A 21,081-nucleotide genomic window follows, 5' to 3' on the forward strand; every position below is an offset into this window, starting at 1 on the left:
AAGGTTCTAACACCTACAGGCCAGCTATTTAAAACTGTGGTTTCTCCATCACAAAGATCCCATATAGGTTTTCTGAAAATTCTGCCATTTCTGGCCTCCATTAAAAAAAAATTTCAGTGTGTCAGCACAGTTTTTGACACCGGTTTACTGTTCAAAATAGTTACCTACAGGCCAGGTATTTAAAACTGTGGTTTGTCTGTCACACGAATCACATATAACTTCGCTTCAAATTCAGCCATTTGTAGTGAGCGTGGAAGATATTTTCCTCCATTTAAAATGGGCAAGGCGCGTGGCAAGGGACGGGGAGCTGGACGTGATGGTAATGGTGCATGCAGAGGCCGAGGCCGTTTGCAAGCTGAAATTGTGTCACAACAAACACACACATCTTCTCGCCTGACCTTCCTGTCCCAATTCCTAGGGGACCGCAGCACACCACTATTGAACACAGAGCAGTGTCAAAAAGTTGTTGGTTGGACAGCGGATAATGCTTCCAGTCACTTTGCCACCACCACCACCACCCTGTTTTCCACACGTTCAAGTCTCAGTAGCCGTGAGTCTGGACTGCATATTCCTCACCCTGATCCTCCTTCCTCTCACCATGTCGAGTGCCCGGAGACAACTGATCCCACACTTGGACATTCCGAAGAGCTGTTCACTTTTCCATTTATAGATTCAGGACTCTCGCCCAGTCCACTTGTAGAGATGCCAAAATATTTGAGCTGCCACAGTCACATGAAGGTGACGGTGGGAAAGTGTCACAAGTGGTGGACTATGATGAGACACAATTACCAGAGAGTCAGGAGGAGGACCAGGGGGCGGAAGTGGAAGACGAGATGGTGAATGATATAGTAACTGACCCAACCTGGCAGGAGGACATGCAGAGCGAGGACAGTAGCACACAGGGGGAGGGAGGCAGAGCACCCCAACAGGCAGGAAGAAGCAGTGTGGTGGCCGCAGACAAAAGGCGGGCAACCGTTTCCTGTAATACCAACATGAAGGAAGTTGCCGGTTCAACTGTTAGGTCTTCCCGAGTCTGGTTGTTTTTTAAAGATTCTGCCGATAACCCCAAAAAGGCCATTTGCACCACCTGTCAGGCCAGCATCAGCAGGGGTGGCAAAATTACCAGCCTGACCACCACCAGCATGATCAGGCACATGGCAGCTAAGAACCCGACTTTGTGGGCCGAACCCAAGGGTCCAGGAACAGTGTCTGCAGGTAGCACCACTGCAACTTCCGCTGTTGTGCATGCAAGCCAATCTCCTGTCCATGGTGCATGCGAAGATGCCTTCTGCCCTGCAGCTGTCGTTGCACACTCTCAAGTAGCAGCATCATGAAGCATGTCGACATCCTTGTTCCAGCGCAGTGTTCAGTTGTCCATACTCCAGTCCTTGGAATGCAAGCGCAAATACGCAGCTAACCCCCCACAGGCCACACTACTAAATTCCCACATTTCGCGAATGCTTGAGCTCTAAATGTTGCCTTTTAGGCTCGTGGAGACGGAGGCATTATGCAACCTGATGGCGGTGGCCATCCCTCGGTACTCGGTCCCCAGCCGCCACTATTTCTCCCAGTGTGCCGTCCCCACATTACACAAGCACGTGTCCCAACACATTAGCCGTGCCCTCAACAACGCAGTTACTGGGAAAGTCCACCTAACCATGGACACATGGACAAGTGCTTGTGGGCAGGGACAGTACATCTCGCTGACAGCACACTGGGTTAACATAGTGGAAGCCGGGACCCAGTCGGACCTTGGGATAGAACATGTCCTCCTGACGCCAAGGATTTCGGGCCCAAGATCAATCAGGGTTGCCCCCACAGTCTAAAGCTCTTGCATCTCATCCTCCTCAGCCTCCTCCTCCTCTTCAGCCTCCATCTCTGAAATGACCACATCAGTCACAAGCTGGAAGCACTGCAGCACTGCCTTGGCCAAGCGGCAACCGGCTGTGCTGAAGCTAATATGCTTAGGTGACAAACCACACAATGCTGAAGAGTTGTGGACAGCTCTGAAAGAGAAGGCAGGTCTGTGGCTCACACCACTGAACCTACAGCCAGGCATGGTCATGTGTGACAATGGCCGGAATCTGGTGGCGGCTCTGAGGCGAGACGAGCTCACACAAGTACCATGCCTGGCCCATGTGCTTAACTTTGTGGTTCAGTGGTTTCTCAAATCCTACCCGGAGCTGCCAGATCTGCTTGTTAAAGTACACTGCCTGTGTGCCCATTTTAGAAAGTCACCTACAGCTTCCGCCGCCCTTGCCGTGTTCCAGCAGTGTTTGCAGCTTTTTGCTCACAGACTGGTGTGTGATGTCCCCACGTGTTGGAACTCTACACTGCAGATGTTGGGAAGGATTTGTGAGCAGAAGAGGGCAATTGTTGAGTACCAGCATCAACAAGGTCGTCGATATTCAGTTCAGACTCCACACATAAGACCTCAGGAGTGGACATGGATGTTAGACATATGTACCATCCTCCAAAACTTTGAGGACTCCACCAAGATGGTGAACGGCGATGACGCCATAATTAGCGTCACCGTCCCGCTTTTCTATCTTTTGAAACGCTCTCTGCTCACAATAAAAGTGGATGCATTGCCGGCGGAGCATGATGAGATGGAGCAAGGAACCAAACAGGGTGATTACACATAGCCCAGCCTCATCTCATCCCAACATGGATTGGGTGACAATGAGGAAGAGGAGGAGGAGGAGGAAGAACAGTAGCTAGTTTCATGTGCTATAGACGGTAGTACCTACACAACTGTCATACCACCTGTTCAGCGTGGATGGCCTGAGGACAGAGAGGAGTAGGAGGGCATGGTCAGTCGTCCTCTTGGTGAGGACACGGCAATCTTGCCTGTTAGCAGTCTGAGTTTATGTTATGCTGCCTTTCCCGTGACCCTCGCGTTCTCAAAATTTTGGGTGACAGTCATTACTGGTTGGTGACACTTCTAGACCCATGCTACAAGGAGAACTTTCTGTCTTTTATTCCCACGCAGGACAGGCCTAATAAAATGGGGCAGTACGAGAAGGCCCTTTTTTCGGAATTATTTTAAAAATTCCCATCTGAAAACACTGGCCGCAGAAGTCACAGTTCATTGGACAACCAAGGACTACAGGTGAGAGAGGCAAAACTCCATTCCAGCAGAGGCAGCAGAACACTGTCAAAATTATGGGAGAATTTTCTCAGCCCCTCCCATCGCACAGGCCCTGAGGGGCGGGGTACTCTCACAAGGAGTGCAGAGTTTGGGAAGATGCTGAGGGAGTACCTTGCCGACCGTACCAACCTCCTCCGTGATTCCTCTGTGCCTTATAATTATTGGGTATCCAAGCTGGATACGTGGAATGAACTGGTTCTCTACGCCTTGGAGGTCCTGGCCTGCCCTGCCGCTAGCGTTTTATCAGAGCGGGTTTTTAGTGCCGCTGGTGGAATTATAACTGATAAGCGCATCCGCCTGTCAACTTTAAATGCTGACAGGCTGACTCTTATAAAAATAAACAAGGGCTGGATTGGGCCAGACATCTCATCACCACCGAATGATAGCCGTGTAACATAAACTCAAATCCAGTGTCTTTTTTTGGGAGGTGTATTCCCATGCACCTTTTCACACCCACACATGGGTATACGCTTCCTGATTTTGGTTATTTTCTCCTGTCCTTCTCCTCCTTCTCATTCTCCACCACCATATCACCAGGGTGACCGTGGTCCGTGATGCAACAGCCACATAATTTTTTTTAAAGGGTGTTTATGATACCCGTAAAAAAAATTAATTATACAGTATGTTCATGTACTTACCCCCCAGGGGTAAATGTTTGTCAGCCCATACACTTAGTGAATGGGCATTACAAGTATAGGTGACCCGCCCCTTTCTAATGGAAACATTTTTTTATGAGGCCCTCCTCCACGTCTTTTCCAAGGTGCATTGGAGTGCCTCCCAATTTTTTTTTCAGCCCCTGCATTCACCGCATAGGTCAACACTATGGAGACCCACTTCCTAATAATGGGAACATTGTTTTCAGGAGACCCTCTGACCTCTACGTCTCTTCCAAGGGGCATTGGAGTGCCTCAAAATTTTTGACAACCCTTGCATTCACTGCATAGGCAAACTCAATGGGAGACCCACTTCCTAATAATGGGAACATTGTTTTAAGGAGGCCCTCTGACCTCCACGTCTCTTCCAAGGGGCATTGGAGTGCCAACAAATTTTTTGCAACCCTTGCATTCACTGCATAAGCAAACACAATGGGAGGCCCACTTCCTAATAATTTGAACATTGTGTTCAGGAGGCCCTCTGACCTCCACAACTCTTCCAAGGGGCATTGGAGTGCCTCCAAATTTTTGGCAACCCTTGCATTCACTGTATAGGCAAACTCAATGGGAGACCCACTTCCTAATAATGGGAACATTTTTTTTCAAGAGGCCCTCCTCTACGTCTCTTCCAAGGCGCATTGGAATAGGTCCAAATTTTGGGCAGCCCTTGCATTCACTGCATAGGCAAACAGTATGGGAGACGCACTTCCTAATAATGGGAACATTGTTCAAAGGTGTATTGGGGTGCGTCCAAATTTTCAAAGGGGTTTTGGTGTGCGTCCAAATTTTGGGCAGCCCTGCCACTCACTGCATATGCAATAACAGTATAGGAGACCCACTCTTTAGTAATGGAAGCAACAAAGCATAGCTGGCTGATGGCTCTCTAAGAATAGTGAGGGCCGACTGCTGACCATTTAAGAATAGTAAAGACCGCCTGATGGCTGTATAAAAATAGGCTATGTGACTTTCAGAGTCCCTCCTTCATAAATGAAACAGGATGTGTCTGATCATGTCTCACACACCACATGGCCAGATAAGGTTGTAAAATGTTAAAATTACATTTCCCAGTGAATGCATTTGTCACGGTTGAAAGCAATACAAAAGTGCAAAAACGCATTAAAAACTCTACGTGTGAACATAGCCTATGGTGTGGAGGAGTATTTTTGATTTTGGTTATTTATTTTGCCTTATATACAAGTCAGAACCCTGGAAAGGATGTTCCTTAACATATTTCCCAGGAAAATCAATTTTGGTTTCGTTTTTGTATGTTTTATTGTGAGTCCGTAAAAGTGGCGTAATATCTCTGAAAACATTGTTGACAGCAGTGACCTGGGAGTCACAAATGCTTCCAGGGGTTTTCCCTATTCTGTTCCCATGCCATTTGAGCACTGTTCCCATCGATTTGGGCAATTTTTAAGCCCTCTGAATACCGCCGGGGGGAACCGCCAGAAAAATACTTGAGTTTCCCAAAGACTTACATTGGGCTCGTTGCTCGGGTCGAGCACCTGAGTATTCCAATGTGCTCGGCCCGAGCAACGAGCACCTGAGCATTTTAGTGCTCGCCCATCACTAATCATGATGTGTAAAACCAGTGAGTTGTCTCAATACATTTGCAACCTTATATTGTTGCAAAACACTCTGATGGCATTGGTTACAGAATTTCTAAATTACTGCAGGTCCCAGTGAGCACTGTTGGGGCCATAATTCGTAACTGGAAAAAACAATTTCACCATAAACTGGCCACGACCTGGAGCTCCCCGCAAAATTTCACATAGAGGAATGAAAAGAATTATCAGAAGAGTTGTCCAAGAGCCATGGACCACCTGAAAAGAGCTACAGAAAGACCTGGAATGAGCAGGTACAATTGTATCAAAAAGTAATGCACTCAATTTCCATGACCTGTATGCACGCAAGACTCCATTGCTGAACAAAAAGCATGTTCAAGCTCATTTAAAGTTTGCTCAACAACATCTAGGCAAGCATGTGAACTAATGGGAGAATATGGCCTAGTCAGATGAGACCAAAATTGAACTCTTTGGGTGCCATAATACACACCATGTTTGGAGGCCAAAAGGCACTAAATATCACCCCAAAAACACCTAAGCAAAAGTATGTTGGTACATGGGAAATCATAGCGTGGGGCTGTTTTTTCAGCATATGGCACTAACAAACTTCATATAATTGAAGGAAGCATGAGAGGACAACTGTACTGGAACATTCTTGACAAAAATCTCATGCCATCTACCAGGATGATGAAGTTGAAACAAAGGTGGACATTTCGGTAAGACAATGATCCCAGACACACAGCCAAGAAAACTCTCAATTGATTTCAGAGAAAGAAAATAAAGCTGTTAGAATGGCCCAGCCAATCACCTGACCTGAATCCAACAGAAAATGTGTTGAAGGAACTAAAGCTCAGAGATCATAGAACAAGCCCACGGAAGCTTCATGATTTGAAGAGTGCGTTTGTGCAAGAATGTGCCAAAATCACACTTGAGCAATGCTTGTGACTAGTTTCTCCATACAGGAGGCATCTTGAAGCTGTCATCACCAACAAAGGCTTTTGTATGAAGTATTAAATACATTTCAGTAAGCGTGTTCAATGCTTTTTTCCTGTGTTATTTCTCATTATTACACATAACTTAATTTATGGACATCTATGGTTTGATTTTTTTTTTTTTGCATGTGTGGATTGGATGGGGTGTTACTGACCCCTGGTGAGAATTTCATGTCAATAGCACCTTTAGAATTATATTTACTTAGAAAACTGGTGACATGTTCCATACTTATTTTACCGGCTGTGTGATATACAGTGGTGGCCAAAAGTATTGGCACCCCTGCAATTCTGTCAGATAATACTCAGTTTCTTCCTGAATATGATTGCAATCACAAATTCTTTGGTATTATTCTCTTCATTTAATTTGTCTTCAATGAAAAAACACAAAAAGAATTGTCCTAAAGCCAAATTGGATATAATTCCACACCAAACCTAAAAAAGGGGGTGGACAAAAGTATTGGCATAGTTTGAAAAATCATGTGATGCTTCTCTAATTTGTGTAATTAACAGCACCTGTAACTTACCTGTGGCACCTAACAGGTGATGGCAATAACTAAATCACACTTGCAGCCAGTTAACATGAATTAAAGTTGACTCAACCTCTGTCCTATGTCCTTGTCTGTACCACATTGAGCATGGAAAAAAAAAGAAGACCAAAGAACTGTCTGAGGACTTGAGAAACCAAATTGTGAGGAAGCATGAGCAATCTCAAGGCTACAAGTCCATCTCCAAAGACCTGAATGTTCCTGTGTCTTCCGTGCGCAGTGTCATCAAGAAGTTTAAAGCCCATGGCACTGTGGCTAACCTCCCTAGATGTGGACGGAAAAGAAAAATTGACGAGAGATTTCAACGCAAGATTGTGCGGATGGTGGATAAAGAACCTTGACTAACATCCAAACAAGTTCAAGCTGCCCTGCAGTCCGAGGGTACAACAGTGTCAACCCGTACTATCCGTCGGCATCTGAATGAAAAGGGACTGTATGGTAGGATACCCAGGAAGACCCCACTTCTTACCCCGAGACATAAAAAAGCCATACTGGAGTTTGCCAAAACTTACCTGAGAAAGCCTAAAACGTTTTGGAAGAAAGTTCTCTGGTCAGATGAGACAAAAGTAGAGCTTTTTGGGAAAAAGCATCAACATAGAGTGTACAGGAAAAAAAAAGAGGCATTCAAAGAAAAGAACACGGTCCCTACAGTCAAACATGGCGGAGGTTCCCTGATGTTTTGGGGTTGCTTTGCTGCCTCTGGCACTGGACTGCTTGACCGTGTGCATGGCATTATGAAGTCTGAAGACTACCAACAAATTTTGCAGCATAATGTAGGGCCCAGTGTGAGAAAGCTGGGTCTCCCTCAGAGGTCATGGGTCTTCCAGCTGGACAATGACCCAAAACACACTTCCAAAAGCACTATAAAATGGTTTGAGAGAAAGCACTGGAGACTTCTCATGGTCAGCAATGAGTCCAGACCTGAATCCCATAGAACACCTGTGGAGAGATCTCAAAATGGCAGTTTGGAGAAGGCACCCTTCAAATATCAGGGACCTGGAGCAGTTTGCCAAAGAAGAATGGTCTACAATTCCAGCAGAGCATTGTAAGAAACTCATTGATGGTTACCGGAAGCAGTTGTTCTCAGTTATTTTGACTAAAGGTTGTACAACCAAGTATTAGGCTGAGGGTGCCAATACTTTTGTCTGGCCCATTTTTGGAGTTTTGTGTGAAATGATCAATGATTTGATTTTTGCTTCATTCTCTTTTGTGTCTTTTCCTTGCAAGCAAATTAAATGAAGATAATAAGACCAAAGAATTTGTGATTGCAATCATTTTCAGGAAGAAACTGAGTATTATCTGACAGAATTGCAGGGGTGCCAATACTTTTGGCCACCACTGTAGGCTATGTGCCCACGATACAGAAATGCTCTGGATTTTTCCTGAGCGTTTCTGCATCTCCCTGGCAGAAAAAAACGCATGCGGATTGTACATGCGGATTGTACATGTGGATTGTACATGCATTTTTCCTGCCAGGGACATGCGGATGTGAAGCGTTCTTCACATGCATTTCCGCATGCGGGTTGTCAAGCGCTTTCCAAGCAATTTTAGCATCACTTGGAAAGTGCTTGTCAACTTGGTCACACTATATAAATCCATGCAACTGGCATGGATTTATATACTGTGACCGAAAGAATGTTTAAAAATAAAAAATAAATCTATACTTACCTTCCGATGGCCCCAGCAGTCTTGCTTCGCTCCGTCCTGGCTGCCGGCAGATCGCGGTACACTGAAGGACCTGCCGACGTCAGCGTCGCGTGACCCGTCACATGACTATGACGTCAGCGCAGGTCCTTCAGTCCATCGCGATCTGCCGGCAAGGGAGGACGAGCGCAGCGGGGGCCGTCAGAAGGTAAGTATAACATTTATTTTTTATTTTATTCTTTTTTTTTTTACAGTTTCTATGGTACCCGGGTCCGGAGGAGAGTCTCCTGTCTTCTAGACCTGGGTACCGTCCGCACATTGAACGCATGTATTCTGCAAGTCAATGGCGGTGAAAACGCAGCACTTCCGCAAAATAATTGGTAGTGCTGCGTTTTTTTCCGCAATGATAATCCGCAGCGGAAATTTCCACAGCATGTGCAAAGCACATGCGGATTATCATTGGGGAACATGGCAGGCCTTTTACCATGCGTTTTTTAAGCGTTTCTGCAGCGTTTTTGCCGCTGCGGAAATGCTTAAAAAACGCATCGTGGGCACACAGCCATACTGTATATACACACACGCACACACAGGGTAAAAAAATTATTGCACACATCACCAATTTTCATATTATATGGCACTGTGTACTTGCAATTGCTCATTTTGCCTTTATACACAGTTAATTCTTCTGTTTTCCATTAGGTCTATGACATCACATGATTAAAAGCAAACTAGATAAATCCTTTTAAGCTCTATGTAGAAACATGAGGTCTCTTTTCCCTGCATAAATCATCACTACAAAAGTCCCTGGCAGAGAGGAGGAGGGAGCGGCTGGGTCAGTAGCTGAAGAGGGGAATGATTCATGTAGGGAAAAGAGACTTCCTGTTTCTACACGGAGCAGAGAAGCATTAACTGGGTAGAAGGGTAAAATGAGCAATTGTAAGTGCACAGTGCTATATAATATAATGATAGCTATATATTAAGAGAATAAAAACTTTGATTGGAGTTCTTCTTTAAAGGGAATCTGTCACCCCCTAGCACTTATCTGACCTCTAATATGGGCATACAGGTGATAGAAATGTAAATCTATACCGGGACGGTCATGCGCCTCTTCCCTCTTTATGCAAATAATGGTATACTCTGTTTTATATATGAGTATGTGTTATGAGCGACTGTCTGATGTGTCAGTTACAGGGTTAGCATACGATAGGTATAGATAGGGTGTTAGATTAGGACTAGGGTAGTGCAGAGGTGGCAATATAGCTTAGATATGATGTAGTTGTAAGTTAGGAAAGAGTTAGGCTATGTGCCCACGATGCAGAAATGCTCCTGATTTTTCCTGAGCGTTTCTGCATCTCCCTGGCAGAAAAAATGCATGCGGATTGTACATGCGGATTATACATGCGTTTTTCCTGCCAGGGACAAGCGTAAGTGAAGCGTTTTTCACATGCATTTTCGCATGCGGGTTGTCAAGCGCTTTCCAAGCGATTTTAGCATCACTTGGAAAGTGCTTGACAACTTGGTCACACTATATAAATCCATGCAACCGGCATGGATTTATATAGTGTGACCAAATTAATAGGTGCCATGGTACCCGGGTCTGGAGGAGAGTCTCCTCTTCTCCAGACCCGGGTACCATCCGTACATTGAATCGCTTAATATCCGCATTTGCACATGTAGTCATGCGGATATTAAGCGATTCAATGCAATTCAATGGCGGCAAAAATACCGTGTTTACGCGAAATAATTGGTAGTGCTGCAGTGATTTTTCTGCAATGATAATCCGCAGCGGAAATTTCTGCAGCAGGTGCTCAGCACTTGCGGATTATCATTGGGGAACATGGCAGACCTTCTACCAAGCGTTTTTTAATCGTTTCTGCAACGGAATTTCCGCTGCGGAAAGGCTTAAAAAACACATAGTGGGCACACAGCTATAAGTGGTTTAGGAGCTGCTGCAGTGTGGGAGGAGCAGGTTCAGTGTAAAACTAAGGGACTTCCTGTTTGCAGGAGTTCTAGTGAGAGTGAGAGAGATGTGACAGAGCAGCAGTTGGAGTTCCAGGGGGGGCACCAGGAGCACGGCCTGTCCAACAGCAGAGGAATGTCAGTCAGGAACTCTGAAAGAGACTTTCCCTTAACGTTCGGGCCTACGGTCCACAGGAGCCAGCAGAGAAGCTTGTCTCAAAATCTTCCAGGAAGGGAAGGCGGACGGGGAATAGTTCAGAGAAGACAGTACGGGACTCTTAATACTGTGAGTGTCTCATAGGCCAAAAGGGTCGACTATGGAAGGGACAGCTCAGGACAAACGGACAGTGAACATCACTACGTTCAGTGCAACGGACGGTAAAAGTATGTGATCAATGCTGCATGCTGTATGAAGTTGAATTCAAGCGTTCAAGTAAAGTTATTTTTTATAAAACGGAGTGGAAGTCCCCTAATCTGTGTGCGGCGGTCCCTGAGGTGGAAGAACCGAAGACAGCAGAGATCTGCGACCAAACCATGGGTGTTACACACCACACGCACAGCACAGGAGAATTGGGACATTTGTCTTTGTCAGGGAGCCAGGGTGTGGGAACACAGCAGCCCCTCACCATAACTACCACCCTGAGCCCTTCACACCTGCATCATATTAGAGGTCTTGCTGCTGTGAAATGTCTTTTTATTCCTACAAGTTTCTGATGTGTTCCAGTCCCGGGGCCTGTGATAATTATAATGTTTCCCCCTCCCCTGTATGTCACAGTGCCCTGTACTGTGCAGTTGCAGCAGCCAAATCCATGCACTGTGACATTCAGGGGAGGGGGGGGGGACCTTGTAATTACCACAAGAGGCATGGATTTCTTATTTTCCTACAAGTTTCTGTTGTGTCCCAGTCCCTTGGCCTGTGGTAATTATAATGTTTTCCCCCTTCCCTGCATGTCACAGTGCCCTGTGCGGTGCAGTTGCAGCCGCCAAATGCAGGCACTGTGACATGCAGGGGAGGGGAGAAACATTATAATTACCACAGGAGACAGGGATTTCTTCCAGGCCCCGGGACTGGAACACATCAGAAACGTGTATGAATAAAAAGACATTTCACAGCAACAAGACCTCTAATATGAGGCATACAGGTAGGTATAGATTTACATTTCTATAATTATTATTATTTATTATTATTATAGCGCCATTTATTCCATGGCGCTTTACATGTGAAAAAGGGGTATACATACAAAAACAATTACAATGATCTTTAACAAAACGTAACGGCAACTGGTACAGGAGGAGAGAGGACCCTGCCCGCGAGGGCTCACAGTCTACAAGGGATGGGTGAGGATACAGTAGGTGGAGGTATAACTAGTCATGCAGCTGTATGGTGGAGAAATGGTTACTGCCGGTTGTAGGCTTGTCGGAAGAGGTGAATCTTCAGGTTCCTTTTGAAGGTTTCCATGGTAGGTGAGAGTCTGATATGTTGGGGTAGAGAATTCCAGAGTAGGGAGATATCTTGTATGCGATTGTGGGAAGAGGAGATAAGAGGGGAGTAGAACAGGAGATCTTGTGAGGATCGGAGGTTTCGCGCAGGTATGTATCAGGTGACTAGGAGACAGGTTGTGGATGGCTTTGTATGCCATGGTTAGGGTTTTGAACTGGAGTCTCTGGGGAATGGGGAGCCAGTGAAGGGATTGACAGAGAGGAGAGGCCAGGGAATAGCGTGGGGACAGGTGGATTAGTCGGGCAGCAGAGTTTAGGATAGGTTGGAGGGGTGCAAGAGTGTTAGAGGGGTGGCCACAGAGCAGGAGGTTGCACTAGTCGAGGCGGGAGAGGATGAGGGCATGCACTATTGTTTTTGCAGATTCGTGGTTGATGAATGTGCAGATCCGGGAGATATTTTTGAGCTGGAGTCGGCAGGAAGTGGAAAGGGCTTGGATATGTGGTTTGAAGGAGAGATCAGAGTCCAGGGTTATCCCAAGGCAGCGAGCTTGAGGGACTGGGGAGAGTGAACAGCCACTGATGTTGATAGATAGGTCAGGTGGGGGGGATGAATGAGATGGCGGAAAGACGATGAATTCTGTTTTATCCATGTTAAGTTTTATAAATCTAGCAGAGAAGAAGGATGAGATAGCGGCAGACATTGTGGGATTTTGGTTAGTAGGGAGGAGATATCGGGTCCAGAGAGGTAGATCTGTGTGTCGTCAGCATAGAGGTGGTACTGAAAGCCGCGAGACTCTGAGTTGTCCCAGGCTAAAGGTGTAGATGGAGAAGAGCAGAGGTCCTAGGACTGAACCTTGGGGGACACCGACAGATAGGGGGCGAGATGAGGAGGTAGTTTGTGAGTGGGAGACACTGAATATCCTGTCTGTTAAATATGAGGAGATCCAAGATAGGGCCAAGTCTTTGATGCCAAGAGATGAGAGAATCTGTAGTAAGAGGGAATGGTCCACTGTGTCGAAGGCAGATGACAGGTCAAGGAGGAGCAGGACAGAGTAGTGTCGCTTGGATTTGGCAGTTAGTAGGTCGTTGGTGACTTTAGTCAGGGCAGTTTCAGTTGAATGGTGCGGTCGGAAGCCAGATTGGAGGTGGTCAAAGAGAGCAGGAGGAGAGATGGGAGGACAGTTCAAAGTGGACATGTTGTTCCAGTAGTTTTGAGGGGTAGGGGAGGAGTGATATGGGGCGATAGCTAGTCAGAGAGGATGGGTCAAAGGGAGGGCTTTTTGAGGATGGGTGTGATCAAGGCATATTTGAAGCATGAGGGGAAGACACCAGTTAGTGACAGGTTGAAAAGGTGGGTTAGGGTTGAGATGAAGATAGTGGTAAGGTTGGGGATGAGGTCTGCCCATATTGGAGGTCAGATAAGTGCCAGGGGGTAACAGGTTCCCTTTAAGCATTTCAAGTTTTTTAATAGTTTGTATAAAGAGATGCTGAGTAAAGATAGAGTCCATACATACAGTGCTGGCCAAAAGTATTGGCACCCCTGCAATTCTGTCAGATAATACTCAGTTTCTTCCTGAAAATGATTGCAATCACATATTCTTTGGTATTATTCTCTTCATTTTTTTTGCTTGCAAGGAAAAAACACAAAAGAGAATGAAGCAAAAATCAAATCATTAATCATTTCACACAAAACTCCAAAAAGGGCCGGACAAAAGTATTGGCACCCTCAGCCTAATACTTGGTTGCACAACCTTTAGCCAAAATAACTGCGAACAACGGCTTCCGGTAACCATCAATGAGTTTCTTACAATGCTATGCTGGAATTGTAGACGATTCTTCTTTGGCAAACTGCTCCAGGTCCCTGATATTTGAAGGGTGCCTTCTCCAAATTGCCATTTTGAGATCTCTCCACAGGTGTTCTATGGGATTCAGGTCTGGACTCATTGCTGGCCACCTTTAGAAGTCTCCAGTGCTTTCTCTCAAACCATTTTATAGTGCTTTTGGAAGTGTGCATTGGGTCATTGTCCTCCTGGAAAACCCATGACCTCTGAGGGAGACCCAGCTTTCTCACACTGGGCCCTACATTATGCTGCAAAATTTGTTGGTAGTCTTCAGACTTTCTAATGCCATGCACACGGTCAAGCAGTCCAGTGCCAGAGGCAGCAAAGCTACCCCAAAACATCAGGGAACATCCACCATGTTTGACTGTAGGGACCGTCTTCTTTTCTTTGAATGCCTCTTTTTTTTTCCTGTACACTCTATGTTGATGCTTTTTCCCAAAAAGGCCTACATTTGTCTCATCTGACCACAGAACATTCTTCCAAAACGTTTTAGGCTTTCTCAGGTAAGTTTTGGCAAACTCCAGCCAGGCTTTTTTATGTCTCGGGGTAAGAAGTGGGGTCTTCCTGGGTATCCTACCATACAGTCCCTTTTCATTCAGATGCTGACGGATAGTACGGGTTGACACTGTTGTACCCTCGGACTGCAGGGCAGCTTGAACTTGTTTGGATGTTAGTCGAGGTTCTTTATCCACCATCCGCACAATCTTGCGTTGAAATCTCTCGTCAATTTTTCTCTTCCATCCACATCTAGGGAGGTTAGCCACAGTGCCATGGGCTTTAAACTTCTTGATGACACTGCGCACGGAAGACACAGGAACATTCAGGTCTTTGGAGATGGACTTGTAGCCTTGAGATTGCTCATGCTTCCTCACAATTTGGTTTCTCAAGTCCTCAGACAGTTCTTTGGTCTTCTTTCTTTTCTCCATGCTCAATGTGGTACACACAAGGACACAGGACAGAGGTTGAGTCAACTTTAATCCATGTTAACTGGCTGCAAGTGTGATTTAGTTATTGCCAACACCTGTTAGGTGCCACAGGTAAGTTACAGGTGCTGTTAATTACACGAATTAGAGAAGCATCACATGATTTTTCAAAGGGTGCCAATACTGTTGTCCACCCCCTTTTTTAGGTTTGGTGTGGAATTATATCCAATTTGGCTTTAGGACAATTCTTTTTGTGTTTTTTTCATTGAAGACAAATTAAATTAAGAGAATAATACCAAAGAATTTGTGATTGCAATCATTTTCAGGAAGAAACTGAGTATTATCTGACAGAATTGCAGGGGTGCCAATACTTTTGGCCAGCACTGTAGGTTTGCTGAGTTGCCATTCTTTATCACCTACTGTAGTTAAACCTTCTACCAGATAGCTTGTTATAGCTTGTTTAGTTTTTAAATTACACTATATTTTCCACATGGACAAATTTAGCATTAAGAATAAAACGAAGACTTTTATAATAATAAGTTATTTTTAAGAGTCATTTTCTATTTCTGCAGACTATCGCTGACTATATTATGGACCTACATTTCGTCTGACAGCCGTGTGCCATTGCTGTTCATCTAGCCATATCTCAGGGGGTCTGTAAGATCAAAAGATGGTATTGTAGCCCATGTGGTCACTATACACATGAGACATAGTAGAGAGAAGAGGAAAGTTTCAATATATTTATAGATTGATATATTGTTTTAAAAGTGCAAGTAGCAGTAGATTCTGTTCACAGAACCTAGGAGAGCCTGCAGAATGCATGTGTTATTTATTCTAAATGTAAGAGTTTTTCATGCCTTTTATTAATAGTGGTAAGGAATATTTTATAGAGTGATGAATCGTTTAGGATCCATTTTTGAGCAGTTACTGTTCAATGCATTTACCTCCATGGACAACAACAATTATTACTACTATCCCGGGAATAGTCATTTTTGGACAAACCCAATCCCTAGTAGGTTTATACTTGCTTTAAATCCAAGCAGCCGTAAAGGGAACCTGTCACGTCCTAGTAGCTATGTAAACTGCCCGCAAGCTGTTTTTATGAAAATCGGTGGTAGTATAATGATGTTATATTATTTTATATACTTTATCTTACCTGTTCGTATTCAGTCATAGTGGTGTGATTCTCACATTCAGTCATGGGCGGCGCCGCGTTCAGTTAGTGCTGGCGCCGCCCATGACATTTGAATACTGCTCCCTGCAAGCGCGATGTTTAAGGGACGCATGCGCATTTGCACACGTCGGGCCGCTGGTTCGGCGCATGTACACTGAGGCTGTGTGATTACCAGCTTCAGTGCGCACGCGCAGTGATACTGCAGCGGTGACCACAATATACATGACTGCACATGCGCAGGCCACAGGTCATACTGCATGCGCACTGATGCTGGTAATCACACAGCCTCAGTGCGCGCGCCAGACCAGCGGCCCAACGTGTGCAAATGCGCCCCTCAAACATCGCACTTGCAGGAAGCAGTATTAAAATGTCATAGGGTGGTGCCAGCACTGGCTGAACGCGGCAACCGCCCATAACTGAATCTGAGAATCACACCCCTATGACTGAATACGAACATTTAAGATAAAGTATATAAAATGATATAACATCATTATACTACCACCGATTTTCATAAAAACAGCTAGTGTACATAGCTACTAGGACGTGACAGGTTCCCTTTAATATTAAACAGCGAATGTCAAATGTAGTTGTGCATAATAATATGAACATTAAATAATGTTCATATTGAAGCATTTGGTCTGGCTGGGTGCATCCGCTTTAGACAGTTATGCTAGCTGAATAAATATTTGCAACCCTTAAGACGCCCTACCCACGAGCGGATGGAGGTTTAATTTATCATAGTGAGTGTGTGCAATCTCCAAAATTCTGCAATAAAAGCATACACACACAAACACATCATCAGTTTGTAATGATGAAACCAAAAGTGAAGATTGCTTCTCTTTTGTTAGCAATATTGTGCAACTGCTTCTTTCTAGATTTCCTACTTTGCCAAGGGAGAAAACAATAATAGAGTAAATAATCAGCAGTTAGCACTGCAGCCTTGCAACGCTGGAGTCCTGGGTTCAAATCCCACAAGGACAACATCTGCAAGGAGTTTATATGTTCTCCCCGTGTTTGTGTGGGTTTCCTCCAGGTTCTCCGGTTTCCTCCCACACTCCAAAGTCATACTGATAGGGAACTTAGATTGTGAGCTCCAATGGGGACAGTGCCAATATTTTCTGTAAATTGCTGTTGAATTAATGGCGCTATATAAGTGAGTAAAATAAATAAATAAATATTGCAATAATAATAATAATAACACAAGGATATTTTGTGTGATTCTGGATGATTGGTATCATATGGTCTGATCATTTAATCTTGACAGAATGAAAATGAAGAGAACAACAGCAAGAAAATTCAAAGTCTGCTCTGTACGCCAATCAAGAATGGAAAAAAGAACAAAGTTATAGGTACCTTTTTCATATCAATGTTTTTTTCATTGAAATATTTGTAGTTGGTTGTGAAAACATGACATCGGGCCATCCTACTGAAATCAGTGGTTTTAGACACCTTTAGTTTAATATATAAAGGGGCCCTAAAACTAATATCTATCTGATGGCAGGTCGGTAGGCTTGGACTGGCCCGTAGAGGAACAGATTAATCCCCAGTGGGCCCCTCTGCAGGAGTTTGTCCCCCACCCCACTATTTGAGTATTATTTCGCACAATACACTTGATTTGCTAAGTACAGATCTGTTGAGGGAGTGCAGCAATGACCCTTCACGGTTGACCAAGTGAGTGTCAAATTATTATGTTACAAAGTTGATTGCAATCAGGAAACCAGACGGAGACAAAGCTCTGTATGGGAGGATTTGAGAATCTCTAACCCCTGTTTATTCTATTTAGCCATACTACAGGCTTAAACCAATATTAGTACAATTATTACGGAAACACACATATAGTCATATTATCGTTAGTTCGGTGCATGATGGAAAGTTACAAGGTTACACATCCTGGCTCAGACTAGTTAGATAACAGGAGCAGGGTGTCTCATAGAATGTTCTTGAGAGAAAAAGTTCTTGTGAGAAAATTGCATGTGAAGCAGGATAAAAGAATGAAATAATGTATATAGTAATAATAACATGATTTTAGGAGCAAGCAATCAAAAATGAAGTAACTATAAAAGTAACTATAGCATGAATATCGATATGTCCTTTACATTTCCCCCCTAAAAATTATGTTATTATCAACAATAGAGGTGCTTTCCCAGGGTCATATTTTGAGCCTGAGGGACATTGGTCTTCACTCAATTAGTGCCCTTGTTACCAATTGAGGCCGTCGCGGCATGTCCATCCCCCCTTGTCCGTTGATATAATCATAAAGCTCTGATCTTCAGACGTGAGGATAGTCGGGGCGAGCGGGTAAAGGTCATCATTCCCTTGCCGTCCAGGTCCTCAATGCTGGTTACATCTGGGAGGTCTGTGTATAGTAGCACTGGATGTTGGTTGACAGCGTCCTCCTTGCTCTCTGATGACTGGCAGGTTTTCCTCATGCAAATTGGGATACAATAAAAGACTAGTTTTAGTAAGACATATATTAACAAAATGGAAACAGCAATATGCAACACTCCTTGTAATATTCCAGCAATCCATCCACCAATCCCTTTAAACCAATTAGCAGGATTTAAAAAGGAGAACGTATCAGACCTCCAACTGTCTTTGGTCAATTCGTTATGTTTGTTATATTCCTCCCTGAGTTTCCTAATGTCTTACATTTTAGTCTTTAACCGTATGGTAGCGTCGGGGTCAATATAGTGACAACAGGCTGGGCCTATAACCTGACACATCCCTCCTTGAGCTGCTGTCAAATAGTCCAGCACTAAAATATGTTGATTAGCTACTATAATAAGTTGATTCTGCACCGCAACAGTAGTATTAATTACTTCCAATACACTCAAAATCTGGTCATCTAAGTAGTAATTGACTTCCACTAATTTGTCCCACATTTGTGTTACCATAGGGTAGAGGAAGACGGTACTGGCTATCTTATTGGGTATGCTCATTTGTACTAAATGAGGTCTTCCTGATGGGCGTGGGGTATTGTCCTTGGCACCTTTATAGATGGTATGAAGAGGGATGGCTCTCAAATCTACTTTACTATGGGGAATAAGATAAGTGGCTGGAGTTAGCCGGGCCAATGTACAAGTCCCCCCTTCTCCGACTGGGAGCCATTTGTACGCATTATTCCCACAGACCCATACATATTATCATAAAACATCTCAGGATGGTTGGCGTTTGCAGTTTTACTGCTGTTGGGGTTGTCAGGAGCACTTGGTATGGTCCGTCATACAATGGTTCTAGTCCGTGTTTTCGAACATGCCTCTTCACAAACACATAATCTCCAGGCTTGAGGGTATGACAACCTTCTGCATCAGCTGGATCTGGAATAGAAAATGATACTAATGCATGGGTGTTAGTTAAGGCTTTGGCAAGCTGAATCACATATTGCACAACATGATCTGTTTCTTCTGATAATTGTTGTGGGGTAAATCGAGCTATAGCTGGTTGTGACCCAAATAGTATCTCATAGGGTGACAGTTTATGTTTCCCTATGGGGGTGGTGCGTATGTGATATAGTGCAATGGGAAGGAGCTCAGGCCACTGGGCCGTAGTCTCCTGCATCATTTTGGTCAATTGCCTTTTCAGTGTGCCATTCAATCTCTGCACCTTGCCGCTTGACTGTGGATGGTAAGGAGTAGGAAACGCCACTGTTGATCCGATCATGGTAAGTATTTCTTGATATACACCTGAGGAAAAGGCTGGTCCCTGATCACTTTCCATAACTTCTGGGACTCCATACCGGCAAACAACTTCAGAGACCAGCTTCTTGGCACTGGTAAGGCTGCAGCCTCTACCAATGTATCTTCAGTTGTGACAGCATATCCAGTATGAAACCTGCCAGAGGTGTCAGCATATCTGGATCCATCCGTATATAACGTAAGTTCTGGATCATCCAAGGGTACTTCCCCCACTAAAACAAGTGGAGTTGACTCTGCAGTAATCTGTTCCAGACAGTCATGTGGTGGAGCCTCTTTCCCCTCTCCGTTAAGTGCTGGTATCAGGGTGGCCGGGTTGATGGTGGTGCACCGATGTAATTTCACATTTTCTGGCAAAATCAACGTACACTGCAGCCGCAGGTGTCTCTGTGTGGACAGATGTTTAGGTTGCTGTAAAGCCAAAACAGCTGCTATATCGTGTGGAGCATAAATGTGAGTCTCATGTCCAAGGATGATGTCCGCCGTCTTCTCAAGTAACTGCTGTGTGGCGTGAACCGCTCATAGACAGCTGGGGGAGGCCCTGGCTACCGGGTCCAGATGCGCTGAGTAATATCCGACTGGGTGCTGCTTTGTACAGTGTCTCTGCGTGAGTACCCCGGCTGCATGCCCTCCTGTCTCGGTGACATACAAATGGAAAGCTTGAGCATAATCCGGGTTTCCAAGGGCAGGGGCTGTCATTATCCTTGATTTTAGTTGCTCAAAGGCTTGTTGCAGCAGTTATTGGTGGTCCTTGTTGTTTACATCAGCCAGAGTGTCTTCTTTTAATGCATCATATAGGGGTTGCATCAGACGTGAGGCATCTGGGATCCATTGTCTGCAATACGTACATAGTCCGAGGAACCGTTGCAGCTCTATGGGATCTTTTGGGAATGATAGTAGGTAGATGGCCGTCTTTCTTTCTTCTGTGAGATGTCTGGCACCCTGAGTAAGGCAGTGGCCTAAGAAAACCACTTGACCGAGGCAAAACTGAAGTTTCGAGGCTGAGACTCGACAATTCAGTTTTGCTAGATGCTTGAGGAGGCTAACACTGGTCCTGATGGACATTTGCTCCGTGGGGGCACACAAAAGAAGATCATCAATGTATTGTAATAGTACTACCTCAGGGTTGTCCAGCTGCCATGGCAGCAGACAGCTAGACATGTTCTTTGTAAACTGATTAGGGCTATTCTGCGCTCCCGGCATCACCGTCCAAGTCAATTGCCTGCCCTGATATGTAAATGCAAACAGAAACTGACAGTCTTTGTGTAGTGGAATGCTGAAAAAGGCATTTGCTAGATCAATTACTGTAAACCAGGCTGCGGTAGATGGTCTCCATTTCAGAATGGACGGTCTTGGGGAACATTTTCTCGTGAGTCTCGTGGGCCGGGCGTCCTATTTCTAGATAGGGGGGCTTGGTTGATACACTGGCTAGCAGGGGTATGACTGTCCCTTTGGAAGTGTCCTGTCTGGCCACACCTCCAACACTGAAGACGGGAATTCAG

The 21,081-nt window shown here is 44.9% G+C and overlaps 1 protein-coding gene across 5 annotated transcripts in view; it reads left to right on the forward strand.

The window, feature by feature from the left end:
• The window catches only part of PDE5A (phosphodiesterase 5A), a 505,280-nt gene that overhangs the window by 405,172 nt on the left and 79,027 nt on the right, over positions 1-21,081 (forward strand). For all 5 annotated transcript variants that reach the window (XM_073639709.1, XM_073639717.1, XM_073639690.1 and 2 more), the window contains one exon: positions 17,152-17,236. In XM_073639709.1, coding sequence (XP_073495810.1) covers positions 17,152-17,236 — 85 coding nt within the window. The remainder of the gene's footprint in view (positions 1-17,151; positions 17,237-21,081) is intronic.

Source organism: Phyllobates terribilis, unplaced genomic scaffold (assembly GCF_046119375.1).
Source record: "Phyllobates terribilis strain yellow unplaced genomic scaffold, ASM4611937v1 Scaffold_1__5_contigs__length_1240528914, whole genome shotgun sequence".
Classification (NCBI taxonomy): Eukaryota; Metazoa; Chordata; class Amphibia; order Anura; family Dendrobatidae; genus Phyllobates; species Phyllobates terribilis.